The sequence below is a fragment of the Aquila chrysaetos genome, chromosome 8 (genome assembly GCF_900496995.4).
Source record: "Aquila chrysaetos chrysaetos chromosome 8, bAquChr1.4, whole genome shotgun sequence".
NCBI lineage: Eukaryota > Metazoa > Chordata > Aves > Accipitriformes > Accipitridae > Aquila > Aquila chrysaetos.
In genome coordinates, this window is record NC_044011.1 from 3371515 (window position 1) to 3388527 (window position 17013).

Below are 17013 nucleotides of genomic sequence, written 5' to 3' on the forward strand. Positions count from 1 at the left end.
ATGGCTCACATTTGGAGGGGGGGCATTTCTGTCCGGCCCCCCCCTCCACAGCATCCAACCGGGGTGCCAGCTCTGTGTCCTGGGGGGGGGGGGGCGAGGGGTCACGTTGAGGGGAGGATGTGCTTGGGGAGGGGGGGAGGCCTGGGGGGGGGCTGTGCCCCCCCCCGATCGGTCCATCACGTCACGACGAGACTCACACTGGACACAGACACAAACGCGGGGTGTCCGCCCCCCCCAAAACCCCCTCGAGATGCACCCCAGGCCCCCCCCCCCCCCCGCTGTCTGTGCCCCCAGGGAGGGAAGTGGGGGGGCACCAGGAGGCCTTGGTGGGGGGGGGGGTCTCGCCTCCTCCCCAGTGGGGAAGGGGTAGGGAGTGGGGGGGGGACAGGGCTGGGGGGGAGAGGGCCCCCCCCCCCCAAAAAAATCGCTGCGGTTTGAGGGTGGTTTAAGTCGGGTTGGAATTTTTCAAAGTCTGCAGCTTGGCCTCCAGTTCAGAGATCTGAAAAACAGCAAAGGGGAAAGGTCTCAGCTGGGGGGGGGGGGGCGCTCAGGGCCGGGGGGGGGGCACAAGGACAAGGGTGGGGGGCACGGGGACACGGGGACATGGGTGCGGACATGTGGCGGGGAGGGCAAAGCTGGGGGGGGACAGGATGGGGACACGGGGATTGGGGGGGACTGGGCTGGGGGGGACAGGACAAGGGGGGGCAGGACATGGGGGTGCTGGGGTGGGGGGAGACACGGGGATGGGGGGAAGGAGGGGGATGGGGGGGGGCAGGGTGCCGGAGGGCCGGTGTGGGGCTGGGGGCACAGGGACGGGCTGGGGGGGCTGCAGGCAGGCGGTGGGTGAGTCTCTGTGGGATGTCTGGGGGGGGGCATTTTGGGGGGTGACGGAGGAGGGTGTAAGGGGTGGGCTCATGGGGGGGGGGGGCTCTGCTGGGTACCAGGGGACACCCCCCCCCCCTGCTGCCCGCCTGCGCCCTGGTGCCCCCCAGCCGGGCGGGTGCCGGCCCCCCCCCCCCCCCCCCGCTGTGACCCACGGCAGCATCCCGGGCGCTGCGGGATCCCGGGGGATCCGGTGACCCCGCGGAGGATCCGCTATGACCCAGCACAGCTCTGGCCCCACCCGCTGGGGGGGGAAAATCCAGCGTAGCTAGCGTGGAATCCAGTGTGATCTGTTGTGGGATCCAGCATGACCAGCATGGGATCCAGCTCCCAACAGAGGACCGAGTGTGACCCCGTGCCTTGCGCAGATCTACCGGGAACCACTGCAGGATCCCGCGCAAGCAGCCTGGGATCCAGTGCCCAAGAAGATCTCTTTTGATCCATTATGGGATGTCAGACCCTGAAGCAGGATCCACTCTGACCCAAACCCTAGGCAGATCCACTGCAATCCAGTGTGGGATCCAGTGCCAGGAGGAGGATCGGGCGTGCGCCAGCACCCGAGCAGATCCACTGCGATCCGGTGCAGGGCGCAGTGGCGGGAGCACAATCCGGTGGGAGCCGGCGCCCAAAGCAGATCCACCGCGATCCGGCGTGGGATCCGGCGGCCGGAGCTCAGTCCGGAGGGGAGCCAGCGCCCTAGGCAGCTCCGCTACCGCCCAACGTGGGATCCAGCGGCTGGCGCGAGCCGGCGCCCGAGCAGATCTGCTGCGATCCATCCTGGGATCCAGCGGCGACGGGAACCCATGGGCCGCGACGGCGGCGTGGCGGAAGCGGCGTGGCGGAGCGGGACCGGACGGCGGCGGGGCCGAGGCCGGGGCCGGCCGTGCCCGCGGGGCTCAGGGGCAGCCCGCGTCCCGGCGCCCGGTGCCCACCTTCTCCTGCAGCTTCTCCATCTCCTCCTTGTGCGCCAGCTCCGACTCCTCCAGCACCCGCCGCTGCGCCGTCTCCTTCTTCAGGAACTCGATCTCCCTGCGGGGGCCAGCGCGTGGGTGCACGTCATCCCCCCCACCACCACCCAACACCGGGGAGACCCCGGGGAGGTGGGGAAGGTCGGGGGGGGGGGACCCCGGGACTTGGGTGTCAGGGAGGGACAGTGCTCAGCGGGGTGGTGGTGCCCGGGCATCTCCCAGGGGATGGTCCCTGCCCAGAGGATGGTCCATGGCCAGGGATGAGGGATGCCCAGGAGGGAGTTGGTGCCCCAGGGATGGGTCCACGTCAAGGGGAAGGTCCCTGCCCAAGGGAAGGTCCCTGCCCAGGGGATGAAGGGTGCCCAGGAAGGATTCGGTGCTTCGGGGATGGGTTTCTGCCCAGAGGATGGTCTGTGCCCAGGGAAACGGTTCATGCCCAAGGGATGGTCCGTGCCCAAGGACAAAGGGTGCCCACGAAAGGGGTCAGTGCCCCCCACAAGTGGCTCCACGCCAAGATCATGGTCCATGCCCAGGGGATGGTTCATGCCCAATGGCATGGTCTCTGCCCAGAGACAAGGGGTGCCCGGGAAGGGGTCGGTGCCCCAGGGATGGGCCCATGCCCAGAGGGATGCTCCGCGCCCGGGGGAGGATCGGTGCCCAGGGCCCGGCGCTGCCCTCACTTTTGCTGGTATTCCTTGATGAGCCTCTTGGCCTTGCTGTACTTGCGCTCCAGGGTCTGGTACTGGGCCTGAGTCTCCTTGAGGTGCTCATCCACGGCCTGGCAGAGGTTCTGCGCCTCCATCCAGTACCCCTCCAGCTTCTCCATCCGCTCCTTGTTCTCCTCCACGCTCTGCTCCAGCTGGGCCTTCTCGGCCCGCCAGCGCGCCTTCTCCTGCTCCAGGCACTGCAGCTGGGGGACAGCGGGGTCAGGGCACGGCACGGCACGGCACGGCGCGGCACGGCACAGCCGGGGAGCGGGCATGACATGGCATGGCACGGCATGGCGTGGCATGGCATGACACAGCACGGCACGGCCAGGGAGCAGGCATGACATCACATGGCATGGCATGGCACGGCATGGCATGGCTTGGCACGGCATGGCACGGCTTGGCACGGCATGGCACGGCATAGCCAGGGAGCAGGCATGACGCGGCATGGCGCAGCACAGCATGGTGAGGGGTCTGGGGGGAGATGTGGGGAGCTAGGAGGGGATGGGGGAGATGGAGATCCAGGGGGGCTCGGGGAGATGGAGGGGGGTCCCTCCCACCCGCAGGGAGCCAGGGCACCCGCTCACCTTCCTCTTCAGCTGCTGGATCTCGGCCTCGGTGACGGCGTGCTTGATCTGGAGCTGCAAGAGGAGCCGGGCGTTCGCACAGGGCGGGCACGTCCCCGCACCGCTCCCGGGCGCGAACACACACCGCCACGTGCGGGCACGCTCCCCTGGCACCCCCCCACCCCCTCTTCACCTCCTTGAACTTGTGCACCAGCTTTTCGGGGTCCATCTCCACGGGTGAGAGAGTGTCCTCGTTCTCGGCTAGCTCGAACACCTCGATGGCCATCTCACCGCTGGGGAACATGGGGCTCATCTCCTCCTCCTCATCCGTGGCGTACTCGCCCGTCTGTGGAGGGCACAGACCGGCATTGGCACATGGTGGTCCCCAGCCTGGCACCCCCACCCCATCCCACCTAGGGAAACTGAGTCACTGGCCCCATATCAGGGTGGGGGGACCTCATCAGTCCCCTCCTGGGTGGGTGCTGTCCCCCTCACCTCCTCATCGTCCTCGGTGTACTGGGTGTAGCGCTGCTCGATCATTTCCCGCTGCCACCGCTCCTGCTCCAGCGTCTGCTGGATCAACTGTGCCACCTCGCTCTGCTCCCCCGGCTTCTCCCGCCCGATGAGGAACCTGCGGGGACGGCGAAGCTCAGCCGGGGACGGGGGGGCTCAAACCGTGGGGGGTCTGGGGTGGAGGACACCCAGGTGGCACAGCCAGGGGACAGTGGGGAGGCTCAGCCAGAGGACACCCAGGTGGCACAGCTGGGGGACATCCCTGCTGGGACATGCAGCGCTCCTGGGGGTGGCGAATTTGGGGGGGATGTTATGGGGTCTGTGGATGAGTTGGGGGGTTGGGGGGACCCTGGGCTGATGTGGGGGCATTCTGGGGAGCAGAGGGCACTAGGGTGGCACAGGACAGGCAGTGGGCATGGGGAGTGGGGGGGGGGGCAGAGGTATTTTGGGGCAGGGGGACAGCCTGGCCTGGAAGCTGGGGGGCTCTGGGGACAGGTTATGGGGCAGGGTGCCGCAGGGGGCCCAGCACGGGCTGGGGGGGGGTCTCCTGGCCCCCCAAACCCCCCAGCCCAAGGCCCTACCGGACGCGGCCCTTGGTGTTCCTGAGGACGGAGGCGGCGAAGCTCTGCGTCACCCCCACCAGGCTGGTGCCGTCCACCTCCACGATGAGATCGTTCACCTGGATCCTGGGGACAAGGGGACTGTCACAGCGGGGCCACCCCTTGCCCACCTCCCCAGCATCTCCCGCACCGGGGAACATCTGGCACATCTGCCCGCTCCCACACCAGCTCCTCCATCACCACCCAAGCCCGCGGGCGTGCGGCAGGGGGGGACCCAAGAGGGTGTTTCGGGCCCGGCAGCCCTTACCTGCCGTCCCGGTGGGCCGCTCCGCCCTCCGTCACTGTCTTGACGAAGATGCCCAGCTTCTCCAGGCCCATGTCGGCCCCTGCGCCCATTCCGATAATGCTGATGCCCAGCCCTTCGGAGTCTGCAGAGACAGAGAGCCGTGTCCTGGTGGGGTGGCAGCGGCCACCCAATGCCAACGGAGTCACCTCCAACCCATCCCCAAGGTGCCGCGGGGACCCCAGGGTGCGGGATGGGGAGAGGACCCACCTTTCTCAAGCTCCACAGGGAAGAGGTCGAGCCGCTCCACCCTTTTCTCCAGCTCGTACTCGGCCGACGCGGCCATGGGGTCGACATCTTCATTGCGGCGGTCGTAGTCTTCGTTGGAGTAAGTGCTGAAGACCTGCCGCGGTGGAGGGAGCTGCTCAGCGAGGCAGCAGGATGGAGTGGGAAAACACGGCAGCCATCCACCGCCCCGGCACCGGCAGCACCCGTGGCCGAAGGGGCATCCTTGGGTGGGGGGAACCCCGGGCAGGGGTGTGGGGGGGATGTTACTGAGCCTATGAGCCACTGGAGAATCCCCGCAAGTCACGTCATGGAGTGAGGGGGAGTTTGAGGAAGCACAGAAGGTTTGGGGTGGCCCTGGGAGCAGAGATGGTGCCGTGCCCTGCACCCCACGGAAGGATGGATGGGGGGTGGATGGACAGAGAGATGGACGAAGGCGTGGATGGGTGGAATGGCAGATAGACAGATGGGTGGATGGATGGATGGATGGATAAATGGAAAGATGGATGGATGGATGGATGGATACATGGAAAGATGGATGGATGGATGGATGGATACATGGAAAGATGGATGGATGGGTGGATGAGTGGATGGGATGTCCAAGCACTGGCTGCTCTGAGTCACAGTTTGGGGAAGGAAGAACTGGCTTGTTTCTCCCTGCTCCCCTCATCCTCCCCTTTCCCCAGGCAGGAGCTCCCCAGCTCTCGGCCCACCACCTTCTCATGGTCCAAACTGCCCTGTGGGAGCAGGGAAGGGCTCTCCCCCCGCGGCAGCTTCACCTCCTCTGCCCTTCCCTGCACCTCACCCCTGCCCAGGCACCTCCGTGCAAGCCTGGGCTGCCAGCCTGGAGCCTGGGGACCCAAACCCACCACCGTGCCTGGGAGAGGTAGATCCCACCATAGGTTTGGGGTCGGTTTATTCCCCTGGGTTTCCACCTGGCAGGTTCAACTTCTGCCTCCATGTGCTCACCTGGAGGGATGCCTGGGCACAGGTTGCACCAGGGACTCTGTGGGCCTCAGGGGTCCAAGGGTCACCCCTGTCCCCAGGTTTCCGTCCCCGCTGTGCCCACCTCTCCCCATTGGGCTTCACTCGCAGGGTATCGAGGAGGGGTCAACCTCGGGGCTGGGGTTGCCCCCGTCCTCCTGCAGGTCTGGGGACACAGAGGTCCCCAGCCACCTTCAGTCCCAAGGGAGAGGGGACGGGGACGGTTGGGATTGCCGAGGCCTCACGGCAGCCCCTGACCGAGGCCGGGAAGGAGACCCGACCGGGGGCAGCTGGTCAGAGTGGGGTGATGAAAGGCAAAGGCAGTCGGGGCCACACACACGTATGGTCCTCTAACGCGGTAAATCCTTGGGGACGCTGACGCCCAGCGTGGGGCAGCCCCAAATCCTCCCACGCCAGTTCAGGAGGGGCTGGGGACACCCCTACACTCACCCCAGGGCTGGGTGCCCCCATGCCAGGCACCAAGGTGCTCCTGGCCGAGGTCGGATGTGCCACCAGGATGATATCCCCGGACCGGAGCCAGTGGGAGTGGGGTGCCATGTCCCTGCGCCCCGGGAGGCTGCCAGCACCCCTCTCTGGTGAGGGACAGGCTGGCCGGGCGCTGAACCTGGGAGATGTCCCCAGAGGGGCCCCGGCTGGTGATGCTGCCGGGGCGAGTGGATTAGGGATAACACCGCAGCGCTAAAGCCTCGCCACAAAGGGTATTAGGGATGAGTGTCAAGGGCCATCGCACAAAGCCTGGTGACACCCACAAAGGGGCAGCACCCACCCCGGGTGGCACCCCGGGGTGCCGGGGTTGAGGAGCAGGGGACGTGCCTTCGTCCCACCATCCGCACAAGGTAGCGGGAGGCTGCAGGCACGGGCACAGGTCCGAGCTCATCCTGCTGTGCCCCCAACGCCTGTCCCCAGGTCCTGGGGGGTTTGGGATGTGCCCAGGGCCTGGAGCTGGTTCCAAGGGAGAAGGAGCCGGAGCCAGCACATGCTCAGGGGAAGGGGCTGGCGGCGTGTGCCCCCATCCCTGGGTGCAGGGTGCCCGCGCTGCGGCTGGGTGGGGGTCCTCAGTGCTCCGGGCCCCAACCCCTACAGCAGGTTTGGGGGGGGGGGGGGGGCTCAGCATCACCCACACACACCCGGTGGGGGGAGGCAGGGTGCTCAGACCCCTGGGTCCCCACCCCACCCGCGCACGTGGGACCCCCACCATCACCCTGAGGTGGGACGTGGGTGAAAGCGAAGAAGCTAAAGGCCATGCTGGGGGGAGCAGAGCACCCCAAAAAGCCTGGCTGCCCATCCATGGGAGGGACACCCTTCCCAAGGCCGGGCTGGCCGGTTCCCGCAGGACCAAGACCCCCCGCAGCACGCAGCCACCCAGCACACGGCCACCGCTGTCCCCTGCCCGGACCACGGCGGTCCCTGTCCCCCCGTCCCAGGTGGGGCCACCCACCCGCTCTGACTCAGAGCCAGAATATAGGCCGGGGCTCTAAAAATAACCCAGCTCCGGCACAAAGCAATTGCTGCTCCTCCGGTCGGGGGGATTCGAGCAGGAGAGAACACCCCAAAATAGCTGCACAGCCCCCTTCTCCCCCCCACCCCATCGCTGGGGGAGCATCCCAGATGGGGACCCCAAACCCAGCTGGGGTCTGTGCTGGGGAATAGGGGGACACACACGGGTGATGCTGGTCCCCACCCGGCCATGCCGCCAAGACACTTCCCCTTCCTCCACTTCCCGAAACGGTCCTGGGCGCTGGGCTGGGCCCATGGCAGAGAGGCAAATACCCCCACACACCGCTGCCTCATACCCGGGGACCCCCCCGTTTAGGAGGAGCCCCGGCATCGAGGGACCCCCGGGGACCAAGGACAGAGGGTGGCGGCACGGCCGCCGCACCCAGCACCCCGTACCCGGATATTTTGGGCATCCCCACCCAAAATATGGGGTGGGTCTTGGCCCGTCCTGGGCACGGCGGTGGGTTGGCACTGGGTGCTGTGCACAGCCAGCCACAGCGGGTCCCAGTGTCACCCCTCCCCACCACACCGGCCCCGGGGTGCTCCCTTGCTGGCCGGGGGTGGGGGGGGGGCCCGGGCCATGCCAGGGCAGGGCCCTTCGTTAGCCAGCCGGCTCGTTAGCCAGGCCCATGTGGCAGCCCTCCTTCCCCCAATGCAAGGGCACGGCCAAGTGGGATGCTGTGTCCCACGGCTGGGGAGGTGGGGGGGGACACAGACCCCCAGCCCACCTCCCTGTCCCTGGCACCAGCCCCCCCCCAAATAGGTGGGTTTGGAGGGGTCACACACCCCAGTCTGGGCTGCCCCTCACCCTGGGGTACCCCCCCATCCCCAGCTGCCCCCCACCCCAGGATGCCCCCCCCCCTACCCAGCTGCTCCCCCACCTTCACCCGCAAGCGGTCTCACCTGGATGGGAGCCGTGCTGAACTGGATCTTGCGGTTGGGGACCGGCTCCTCTTCCTCAGGACAGCCCGGGGATCTCCACACAACCCGACTCGGGCTCGTACAGCCCTTCGGCCTCCTCCTCCTCCTCCAGCCCGCTGCCCCCCGAGTCCTCCCCGAGCCCGCTGTAGGCACTTATGTCCACCAGGTCCGCCTCGGAGAAGTCCTCCTTCTTGGCCTCCTCGTAGGCATCGCCCTCCTCTGCCCGCTCGCCCTTGATGCCCTCCTCGCCCGTGGCCGGCCCCGAGCCCCCTTCCAGCCGGGGGGCGGTGGGCGCCGGACCCTCGGCCCCCTTGGCCGGCTGGGGCGCGGGCGCTGGTTCCCCCGCCGCCGTCGCTTCCTCCTCCTCCTCCTCCGCCTCGCCGCTCTCCTCCACCTCCACCGGCTTGATCTTGCAGACCTCCTGCACCCGTGGGGTGGCCGTCTCCTTCTCCACCGGCCGGCCGCTCTTCGCCGCTGCCTTCTCCTCCTCCGGCGGCCTGGCCCGTGCCGGGGCGGCATGGCCATCGCCCGACCGTCCGGCCTCGGGGCCCGGCAAGAAGACCCGAGGTCGCTTGCCCACCACCTTGGCATTGAGCGGTCCTCCCGCTCGTCCCGGCGCCTTATGGAGGTTGTTACGGAGGTCGGCCTTCTCGAAGACGGCGCTGAGTTGGCTGACGGTGGGCGAGACGGCTTCGGTGTCCAGCTTATCCAAGGACTCGGTGCTGCCGTTGAACCTCACCACCACGTCCAGCTTACGGTCCTGGAAACCGGCTCGTTCCTTACGTAGCAAGAGCTTGGTGGTGGTGGCCTTCTCCTGCGGGCTCCTCTCGAAGATCTTACGGGTCTCCTGCAGCTTGGAGAAGGGTTTGTCGGGTTTGGAATCGAAGCGGCTGACCCTCTCCGAGACGCTGGTGCCCAGCTTGAGGAGGTTGCCCTGGTCCATGCTCTCGCTGAGGCTGCCGGCCCGGGGCAAGGAGAGACGGACGGGCTTCTCCTTGGCCTTGGCCAGGTCGCAGGCGCCTTCGGGGCCGGGCGCCGTCCCCATCTGCAGGAACATGTTCTTGATACGGTGAACGTTGGAGCCATACTTCTTACCCCGGCTTTTCTTGCCGTCTTCTCCATCGGCCTCCTTTGTAGGTGCCAGGGCCTGGATGGTGGCCTCGTAGGCGTTACGGTGAGGGGACGCGCTCCGGAGACCCCCGCCGCCCGTCGCTCCGCCGGAGGGGGACCCCCCGCCGGCGGCCGCCCCGCCGCCTGCCTCCGTCCTCAACATGCCGCCACCGGGCCTCCGCGCCGCATCGCCCGCCGCCGCCGCCGCCGCCGCCGCCACCACCGCCACCGCCGCTCCCCCCGGTCTCGCCGCGGCCCCTCGTCGGCTACAGCGGCATGGGGAGGGGGATGCCGCCCGTGGCGCGGGGGGGGGGGTGGTGGCCGTCACCGGCACACCTGCACCGGCCCACGGGGGGGGCTGTCGGGCCTGGTCAGGCCATGTCCATCCTGGGGGGGGGGGGGGCCCTCCTCCAGCCCAGGCCCTTCTTCCTTCCTCCCTTCTCCTCCTCTTCCCCTTTCTCTGTGGCTGGTGATGGAGCCGCTGCTGCCTGCGATCTGCCCGCCCCGCTGCCCGCAGAGCCCTCTGGGTCTTAGCGGCGCGTTCGCTCTTCCTCTTCCTCGCCGCCCCGTGCTTCGGCCTCGCCGCCGCCTCGCCGGGGGGGGGGGGGCCGCCGGCGACCCCCGCTTGCCGCCCAGATGCCCCACGGTCCCCTTCCCCACACCCACGCGGGGGTCCCCTCCCTCTGGCATGTCCCCCCCACTTCTCGCCCAGCATCCGTGCCGTGCCATGCGTCCCCCCCCCGCCCCGCTCTGGCTTGTCCGGTGTTGCCACCCCCCTCCGGCTCTGTCCCCCACGATTCCTGGCTGTCCCGTCCCCCCCCCCCAGTTTTGTCCCTGTGGCCCCCAGGCTGGTCCCTATGTCCCCTCAGTCCTGGCCCTGTACCCCCCCAGTTTTGCACCCACATCCCCTGGATCTGCCCCTACGTCCCCCCATTACCTCCATAATTTTGTACCCATGTCCCCCCCCATCCCACCCCCATATCCCCCCGAGTTTGTACCCACGTCCCCCCCCACCTTATCCCTGTATCCCTTCATGCTGTCCCCATATCCCCCCCAAGTTTATACCCACATCCCCCCATCTTATCCCCGTATCCCCCCAAGTTTGTACCCACGTCCCCCCACCCTGTCCCTGCGCCCCTCCCGGGTCTGTCCCCGTGTCCCCTTGCTCCTCTCCCTGCGTCCCCTCAGTTTTATCCACGTGTCCCCATGCTCCCATCCCTTAAGACTTCCACACACCCGTGCCCAAAGCCCCCCCATCTCGAGGTGGTGTCCCCACAGGACCCCTATTTACTTTCTGTCCCCATAAATCCATCCCTGGGGTGCAGCACATCCCCCCCCCCCCCCAACGCCTCCACCCACGGGTGGCAGGAGGGGAAACTGAGGCAGGGGGCCCCCGGGGTGGGGGGCTACGTTGCTGCTCCCCTGCCTTCCTGCACCTGCCGGCTGATATTTTGGGGGGTTATTTGGGGGTTTGCTGTCTTCCCACCAGGCACCAGGGTTGGGGGCGGGGGGGGCCAGAGCTGATAGATTGGGGCTGTGCTGGGGGTCCCTGCTACGGGCTGAGCCCCCCAAGGGGCTGGGGAACGGGGTGGGGGGCACCCCTGCTCCCCCAGGCCGGTGAGCGCACGGGCGCCAGGACCCTGCAGATGCTCCGCGTTCCCCGACACAGCCTCCCGGCCCTTTGTGCGTGACGCGGCGTGACGAGGCGTGACGTGACGTGACGCGGCGCGACGTCCCCCGTCCCCCCCCCCCCATCCACGGTCACCCCTTTCCCTTTCCGCTGCCGCCATCCCCCCCCTGCCCCCCCCCCCCCAACACACACAGACCCCCACCGAACCCCACCGCAGGGTCTGCTCCCCCACCGCCGCCCACCCTCCAGTACCCCGGCACCCTCCGCTTCGTCCTTCCGCGCTCCCTGCGTACGCACACGCGTGTGAACAGGCCCGCGCACGCTCCCGTCTCGCTGCCGCACAAGGGCACACGCGTGTGCGAGGCAGCGGTGCTGGCAGGCTCCCTGCCACGCCGGTATGGGGACGGGGTGTCTGTTGTCCCCAAGTGTCCCCCACTGTCCCCCAGATGCCATCCCACTACCCACGAGTGGGGACCACCAGGACAAGCCCACCCAGGGGACACCCCCCCCCCCCCCCCCCAACAAGGGGACGCGGGAGCCCCTCGGCAGCCCCACTCCTCTCCACGTTCTGGAGGGGCTCGGGTACCGCGGCACCTTGGTGGCAGGACGTGGCCGTGGTGGGGGTCCCCCCTCTGTGTCCCTAGTGGGACCCCCCCCAGGAGGGCCCCCCCCCCCCGGCCAGGCCAGCCCCGCTGCCTCCGTCAATCAGCCCTGGCCCCGTTCCCGGGTGCTGGTGAAGATGGAGGCCCCCGAGCTGCTCCGGGTCTGGGTGCTGGCAGGCGAGTGGCAACCCCGTCACCCCCCCCCCCCCCCCCCAGGGAGGGGACACGGCCAGGCCAGGGGTACCCCCGGAGGGGAGGGAATGGGGGGGACCCCCAGAGAGGGGTGCGGATGGGGGTTGCCGGTGGGAAGGGACGGGGGGGGGGGGGGGGGGGGGATGTGGCTGTGACGTGACGGGGCTAAATAAAGCCGTCCTGTCCCTGGTGTCAGCTGGGTTTGGGAGAGGGGGGACCGAGTGGAACCTGTCCATGATGGGTCCAGGGCAAGGGAAGGTGCTGTCCCCATCCCCGTCCCTGTCCCCATTCCCACTCCCTCCTAAATATAGCCCACCCCGCTGTCCTGGGACGCCTGGCACCACAGGGACACGTTTCTGTCCCAGCCGGGTGTCCCAAGGGGGGGTCTGCGGGCACCTGCAGGTCATCCTGGGGTCTCTGGGGAATGGGGAAACTGAGGCAGGGAGGAGCCATGTCCCCTAGTCCCAGATCTAGTCCTGTGCCTGTCCACAGCAGTGGCCCTGGGGGGGTCCCGGGCCACCCTCCCCGACCACCATGTCCTCCCTGACCACCGTGTCTCCTCCGAGACCGGAGCCGTCTTCGTCCACGAGCTGGAGCGGGACCTGTTCCAGGAAGCCTTCCTTGTCGGGCACGAGGATGATGACGGTGAGGGCCAGGCCGAGGGGACTGGGGACGAGGGGTTGTCCTGCAGTGCCTGGTTTGGGGCGGGGGGGGCTGGGACTGTTAATGGGGAGCACTGCCTAATGCCTCCTCCCCACCAGGCATGACCCCAGCTGGGCCGTCTGTCCGTCCCTCCCTCCATTCATCCACTCTTGTACATATCCATCCATCCCTCCATCCCTCCATCCATCCCTCCATCCATCCCTCCATCCCTCCACCCCCACGCCACCCCTCCGCCCATTTGGGGACCCCCGCCCGCCACCCCATCACCCTGTTAAACCCACCCGGGAGCAGCATCCCTTTCCTCCCCCACCGCTGAGGCGTCGGGGGGTCACCTCCATTTGGGGTCATTCAGCTCAAAAAGGGGAGCGGGACCCTCCTGGGGCACAACCGGCACAGGGACCAGTTATGCTTCCTTGTTGGGACCGGTTGGATGGGGAAGGGCTTGCGGGGTGAGGGTCCACCCGCGGCACAGCCTGGTGGCATGTGTCCCCCCATGTCTGTGTCCGCCCCCACCCGTCCGTGTGTCCTGGCACCCAGCAGCCGCCCCCATCACCTTCCAAGCCCACCTCCGGGACCACCCCGACCTGCCGCGGTGGCTGCGGTACATCCAACGTGACCCCCACCAGCCAGCCTACCTCTACGGTTGCCCCACGGCCACCGAGGTGGGCACACACACCATCGAGGTAGGTGCCCACCCTCGCGACCCCGTGCCAGGGGGGGTGACACGGGGCGCAGGGCTGGCATTTTTTTTTTTTGGGGGGGGGGGGGGGGTCTCTCCTCTGTTTGCAGGTGCTGGCGTACAACCGGCACACCTACGAGACGGCGGCGCAGCGCCTCGTCATCACCGTCGTCCCCGCTCCAGGTAAGGACTCTGCACCCCCAAATCGCAGCGGGATGTCCCGGACCCCCCACAGGATGGCGGTGGGGTGTCCCCACGGGTGCCATGTGTGTGTGTCCCGTCCCCCCCCCCCAGGTGGGGACCCGCCGTACCAGGGCGAGTTCCTGGTGGGGAACAGGAACGTGGAGGAGCTGCTGCCGGCGGCCGCGCAGGAGATCTTCCTCCAGGCCACGGCCGGCGTCTGGGATCAGGACGACCTCCATGTCATCAACATCACCTCTGCTCTGGACCGGGGCGGCCGCGTCCCGCTGCCCATCGAGGGGCGCAAGGAGGGGTACGGGCAGACTCGGGGGGGGGGGAGTGCTGGCGTTGCTCCTGGGAAGACCCGCAGCCTCCTTGCTGTGGGTTTTTTTGGTTTTTTTTTTGGGGGGGGGGGAACACACATCCAACTGGTGCCTCCCGCCCCGGCAGAGTGTACGTGAAGGTGGGCTCCCACGGCACCTTCTCGCCGTGCCTGGCGTCGGCCGCCTCGCCGCAGAGCCGATTCCGCTGCAGCCTGGGCCAGCAGCCCCTCGCCTCCTGCTACGACACCTTCGCCCCCCATTTCACCATCCGCTGGTGCAACCTCACCCTGGTGAGACCTACATGCCCCCCCCCCATCCCATGCACCAACCCCCATGGGGAATCCCCCCCCCCCCCCCCCTAACCATCACCCCGTTACAGCTGCAGGTTTGGCCCAGCCCCACGGCTTCGGGGCCGGTGTGGGGGTCCGGGGTGCTGGAGGAAGATGGGGATTTCCAGCCCCCTACCGATGCCCCCCCCCAGGACCTGCTGCCCGGGTTCCTGGTGACGCTGCTGGTGCCACTGGCGGTGGCCGTGCTGCTCTGCCTGCTCCTGGGCCACCTCATGTGCTGCCGCAGGGAGGGAGTGTGAGTTGGGGGGGGGCACGCTCAGGGTGGGGGTCCCCCCACCCCAGCCAGGGCATGGGCACCCCGGGCTGGGTGCCCCTTCCCTGGCCGTCATGGCCCCAGGACAACCTGGGGTTGGTGAGAGCCCTTCTCACCGTCTTTTTTTTTTTTTTTTTTTTTCCCCCCTTTTTCCTCTGTTTTGTAGGAAAAAACGGGACTCGGAGACATCTGAGTAAGTCCCCGTGCCCGGGCTGAGCCACGTGGGTGCTGGGGGGCTGCTTTGGGTGGGGGGCTTTGTCGTGGTCACACACGGGGAGGGCCAGCAGGGATGGGGACGGGGAGGAGAGGGGGACGGTGAGCGGTCGGGTGTCTGAAGGATGTTATGGAGGTGGTGGAGCCTAAAGGTCTCCCCACCCCAAAGGGGTCCCCCCAGCCCCCCTCCTCCTCTCCCCACACCTCGGCACCCCCAATAACCCCCCAGAGACACGGGCTGGAGCACAAGAGGTGTTTTACTTCTCCAATAGCCTCAGCCGGACACCAGCAAGGAGGACCCCAACGATGGGGGAGCAGATCACAGCGATGGGGAGCAGACCCCGACGGTGGGGGGGGGGCAGACCCCAATGATGGGCAGGCAGACATCCATGAGAGGGGGGAAGACCCCAATGATGGGTGGTGGACCCCAATGATGGGTGGGCAGACGCCCCAATGTCGGAGGGCAGAACCCAGTGATGGAGGACAGACCCCAATGATGGGGTGCAGACCCCAATGATGGGGAACAGACCCTAATAATGGGGAACAGACCCTAATAATGGGGGGACAGACCCCCCCCAAGCCCCTCTCCAAAGGGATGTGGGTGGGAATACAGGGCGCAGCACCCAGTTGTCCTTCCTCCTCAGCATCCAGCTGGTCCACCACACCACCATCCACGGTGACACGGAGGAGCTGAGGCACATGGCCAGCAGCCGGGATGTCCCACGGCCCCTTTCCACCCTTCCCATGTTCAACGTCCGCACGGGTCAACGCATCAACCCCATGCCCAGTCCTCCGGATGGTGCCCGCGTCCCCCTCCTCCCGCAGTGAGCCGGGGCGGTGGGTACCCGGGTGACACCAGGATGATGCCGGAGGGGGGACAATCCCAGGGATGGGGATGGATGAAGGGGCATCATGATGCTTTTAGGGGGGGACTTTGCAGGGGATGAAAGCCCGGCAGCAGGCAGAGCCCAGCCGGACCGGCAGTTGCCCCTCCGGCTGGGTTCTGCCCGCTGCCGGGCTATTGCCTGGAGCATTTTTGGGGGGGCTACCAATACTTGGAGGGGGGGTCATCGGCATCCGTATGTATCAGTGGGACAATACAGGACACCTGCATCCTATTCCCTTCCCCTCCAGCCTCATCTGTCCCACCTGGCCTGATGAAACCCTTAAATAAGAGGTGTGGGAGCATTGTAGCTCTTTTTTTATTTGGGTGGGGGGGCAGAAGGGAATAGAAGGGGGAAGGAAGGAAAGAAAGAAAGAAAGGTGTTTTCTTCCTATTTTCCAGGTAATTTGGGTGGCTGCGTTTTTGTCACCTTCCTGGGGGTGACCCTACTGCGGGATGGGGGCTGTGGGGTGGGTTTTGGCTGATAAAGTGGCTGTTTAGTGATGAGATGTGGCTTTTCTGCTTTATTTTTGGCCCTCTGCAAGCATCCCAGCCTGGTCCTGGTGGCTGTGGTGGTCTTGGGGTGGGGGGGGGAGGTTTTGGGGTGCAGCCTGCTTCTGGGCTCCTTCTGGCTGCAAACAGTGCATTGAGTTTGCCAGTTCTGAGGCTGGGGGGATATTGAGGGCTGTGGACCTGGGGTCTTGCTGGGGGGGGGGGGGGTCCTGGTCTCCTCTTCCCCCCTTTTCAGCTGCTTTGCTCCATCTGGGTGCCCTGCTTGCACCCGCTCCCACCCTGCTCCATCCATGACCCGCCCCCCCCAAGGGCTTGGGTTGACTCTGCCACCCACCCCCAGCCCTGCGGAGGGAAAGGGGCTCGTGCAGAGCAGGTTGGGGATGGGGACAGGGACAACGAGGCGGAGGGAGGGGGGGGGAATGACACAGCCCCAGGGACCCACGATGACACCCCAGGGCACCCCAATATCCCCCGGCTCACCTGGCTGCCTGTGTCCGGCAAGATCTCGCCTTGAGCCCCCGGCTGCTCCGGCCGCTCGCCCCTTCCACCGCGCAGACCCCGGCATCCCGCTCAGCATCCCGCTCAGCACCCCCAGAACCCCTCCCCCGCCCCCCCCCCCCATGGGGTCCCCCCAGCCCAACCCCTTGCCTCCAAAGAAAGAACCTCTTTCACAGCAGCCCCCCCCCCCCCAACTCCTTCACATGGGGCAGGCGCCAGGGTGGGGGTTAGGAAAACACGGGGGCCCAGGGAGAAAACAAGAGGAGCCATTGATGGGCGAGGAGAAAGGCGGCATTGAGGCCCCGTCCCGCTGCCTGTCCTGCCTGCACAAACCCCCCCCCCCCCCCCCCCCCCAGCGCTGCTGGGGTCTTACTGGTGCCTTACTGGTGCCCACCGGTGAAGGTGCCCGGGGAGAGGCGAGCGTGGCGACACACGGCGGGCACGCACACGCGTGTGCTGCTGCGGGCTGCCCGGTTCCCTTTGCGCGAGCGAGAGGGCGCGCAGCGCGTGCCCGGTGTTGGTACGTGGGGGGGCACCCGCTGGGGGTGCTTTGGGGGGGGGGGGGGGCTTGCACCCATACGGCGTGGCACGCTTCTGGCAGCCTTGGGTGAGCACGACCTCCCCCTGCCCCAATTTCGGTGCGTCTCTCTGCGCTCTCCCTCACCCAGCTGCAATGTCTACGTGTGTCCCCCCCCCTCCACAGCTCCCCAAGTCTTCCTTTTGGGGGGGGGGGGGCA

The 17013-nt window shown here is 67.6% G+C and overlaps 2 protein-coding genes across 7 annotated transcripts; one reads left to right on the top strand and one right to left on the bottom strand.

Annotated features, from left to right (window-relative positions):
- Positions 1 to 440: 440 nt before the first annotated feature.
- PPP1R9B (protein phosphatase 1 regulatory subunit 9B) lies at positions 441 to 9864 on the bottom strand. The gene is given in 11 exon segments (XM_030021504.2): positions 441 to 499; positions 1815 to 1911; positions 2531 to 2760; positions 3145 to 3198; positions 3317 to 3469; positions 3619 to 3754; positions 4218 to 4322; positions 4504 to 4624; positions 4750 to 4882; positions 8170 to 8226; positions 8228 to 9864. Coding segments are annotated over 11 exon segments (2373 nt in total). The 5' UTR covers positions 9461 to 9864; the 3' UTR covers positions 441 to 445.
- Positions 9865 to 11204: 1340 nt separating this feature from the next.
- Positions 11205 to 15772, top strand: SGCA (sarcoglycan alpha). 6 transcript variants are annotated; one of them, XR_003924511.2, is made up of 11 exons: positions 11207 to 11706; positions 12214 to 12366; positions 12922 to 13067; positions 13174 to 13246; positions 13358 to 13556; positions 13694 to 13856; positions 13946 to 14151; positions 14336 to 14362; positions 15027 to 15219; positions 15668 to 15713; positions 15746 to 15772. XR_003924511.2 is itself a non-coding variant. In XM_030021533.2 (10 exons), exons 1-10 carry the CDS (start codon positions 11325 to 11327, stop codon positions 15208 to 15210), a joined length of 1437 nt encoding a protein of 478 aa, XP_029877393.1. In that variant the 5' UTR covers positions 11205 to 11324; the 3' UTR covers positions 15211 to 15654. The 6 variants fall into 6 exon arrangements, 5 of the variants coding, with proteins under 5 accessions (XP_029877393.1, XP_029877394.1, XP_029877392.1 ...); XM_030021533.2 differs by lacking the exons at positions 15668 to 15713; positions 15746 to 15772 and having other exon boundaries at positions 11205 to 11706; positions 13946 to 13951; positions 14048 to 14151; positions 15027 to 15654; XM_030021530.2 differs by having other exon boundaries at positions 15668 to 15772.
- The last annotated feature ends 1241 nt before the right edge of the window (positions 15773 to 17013 follow it).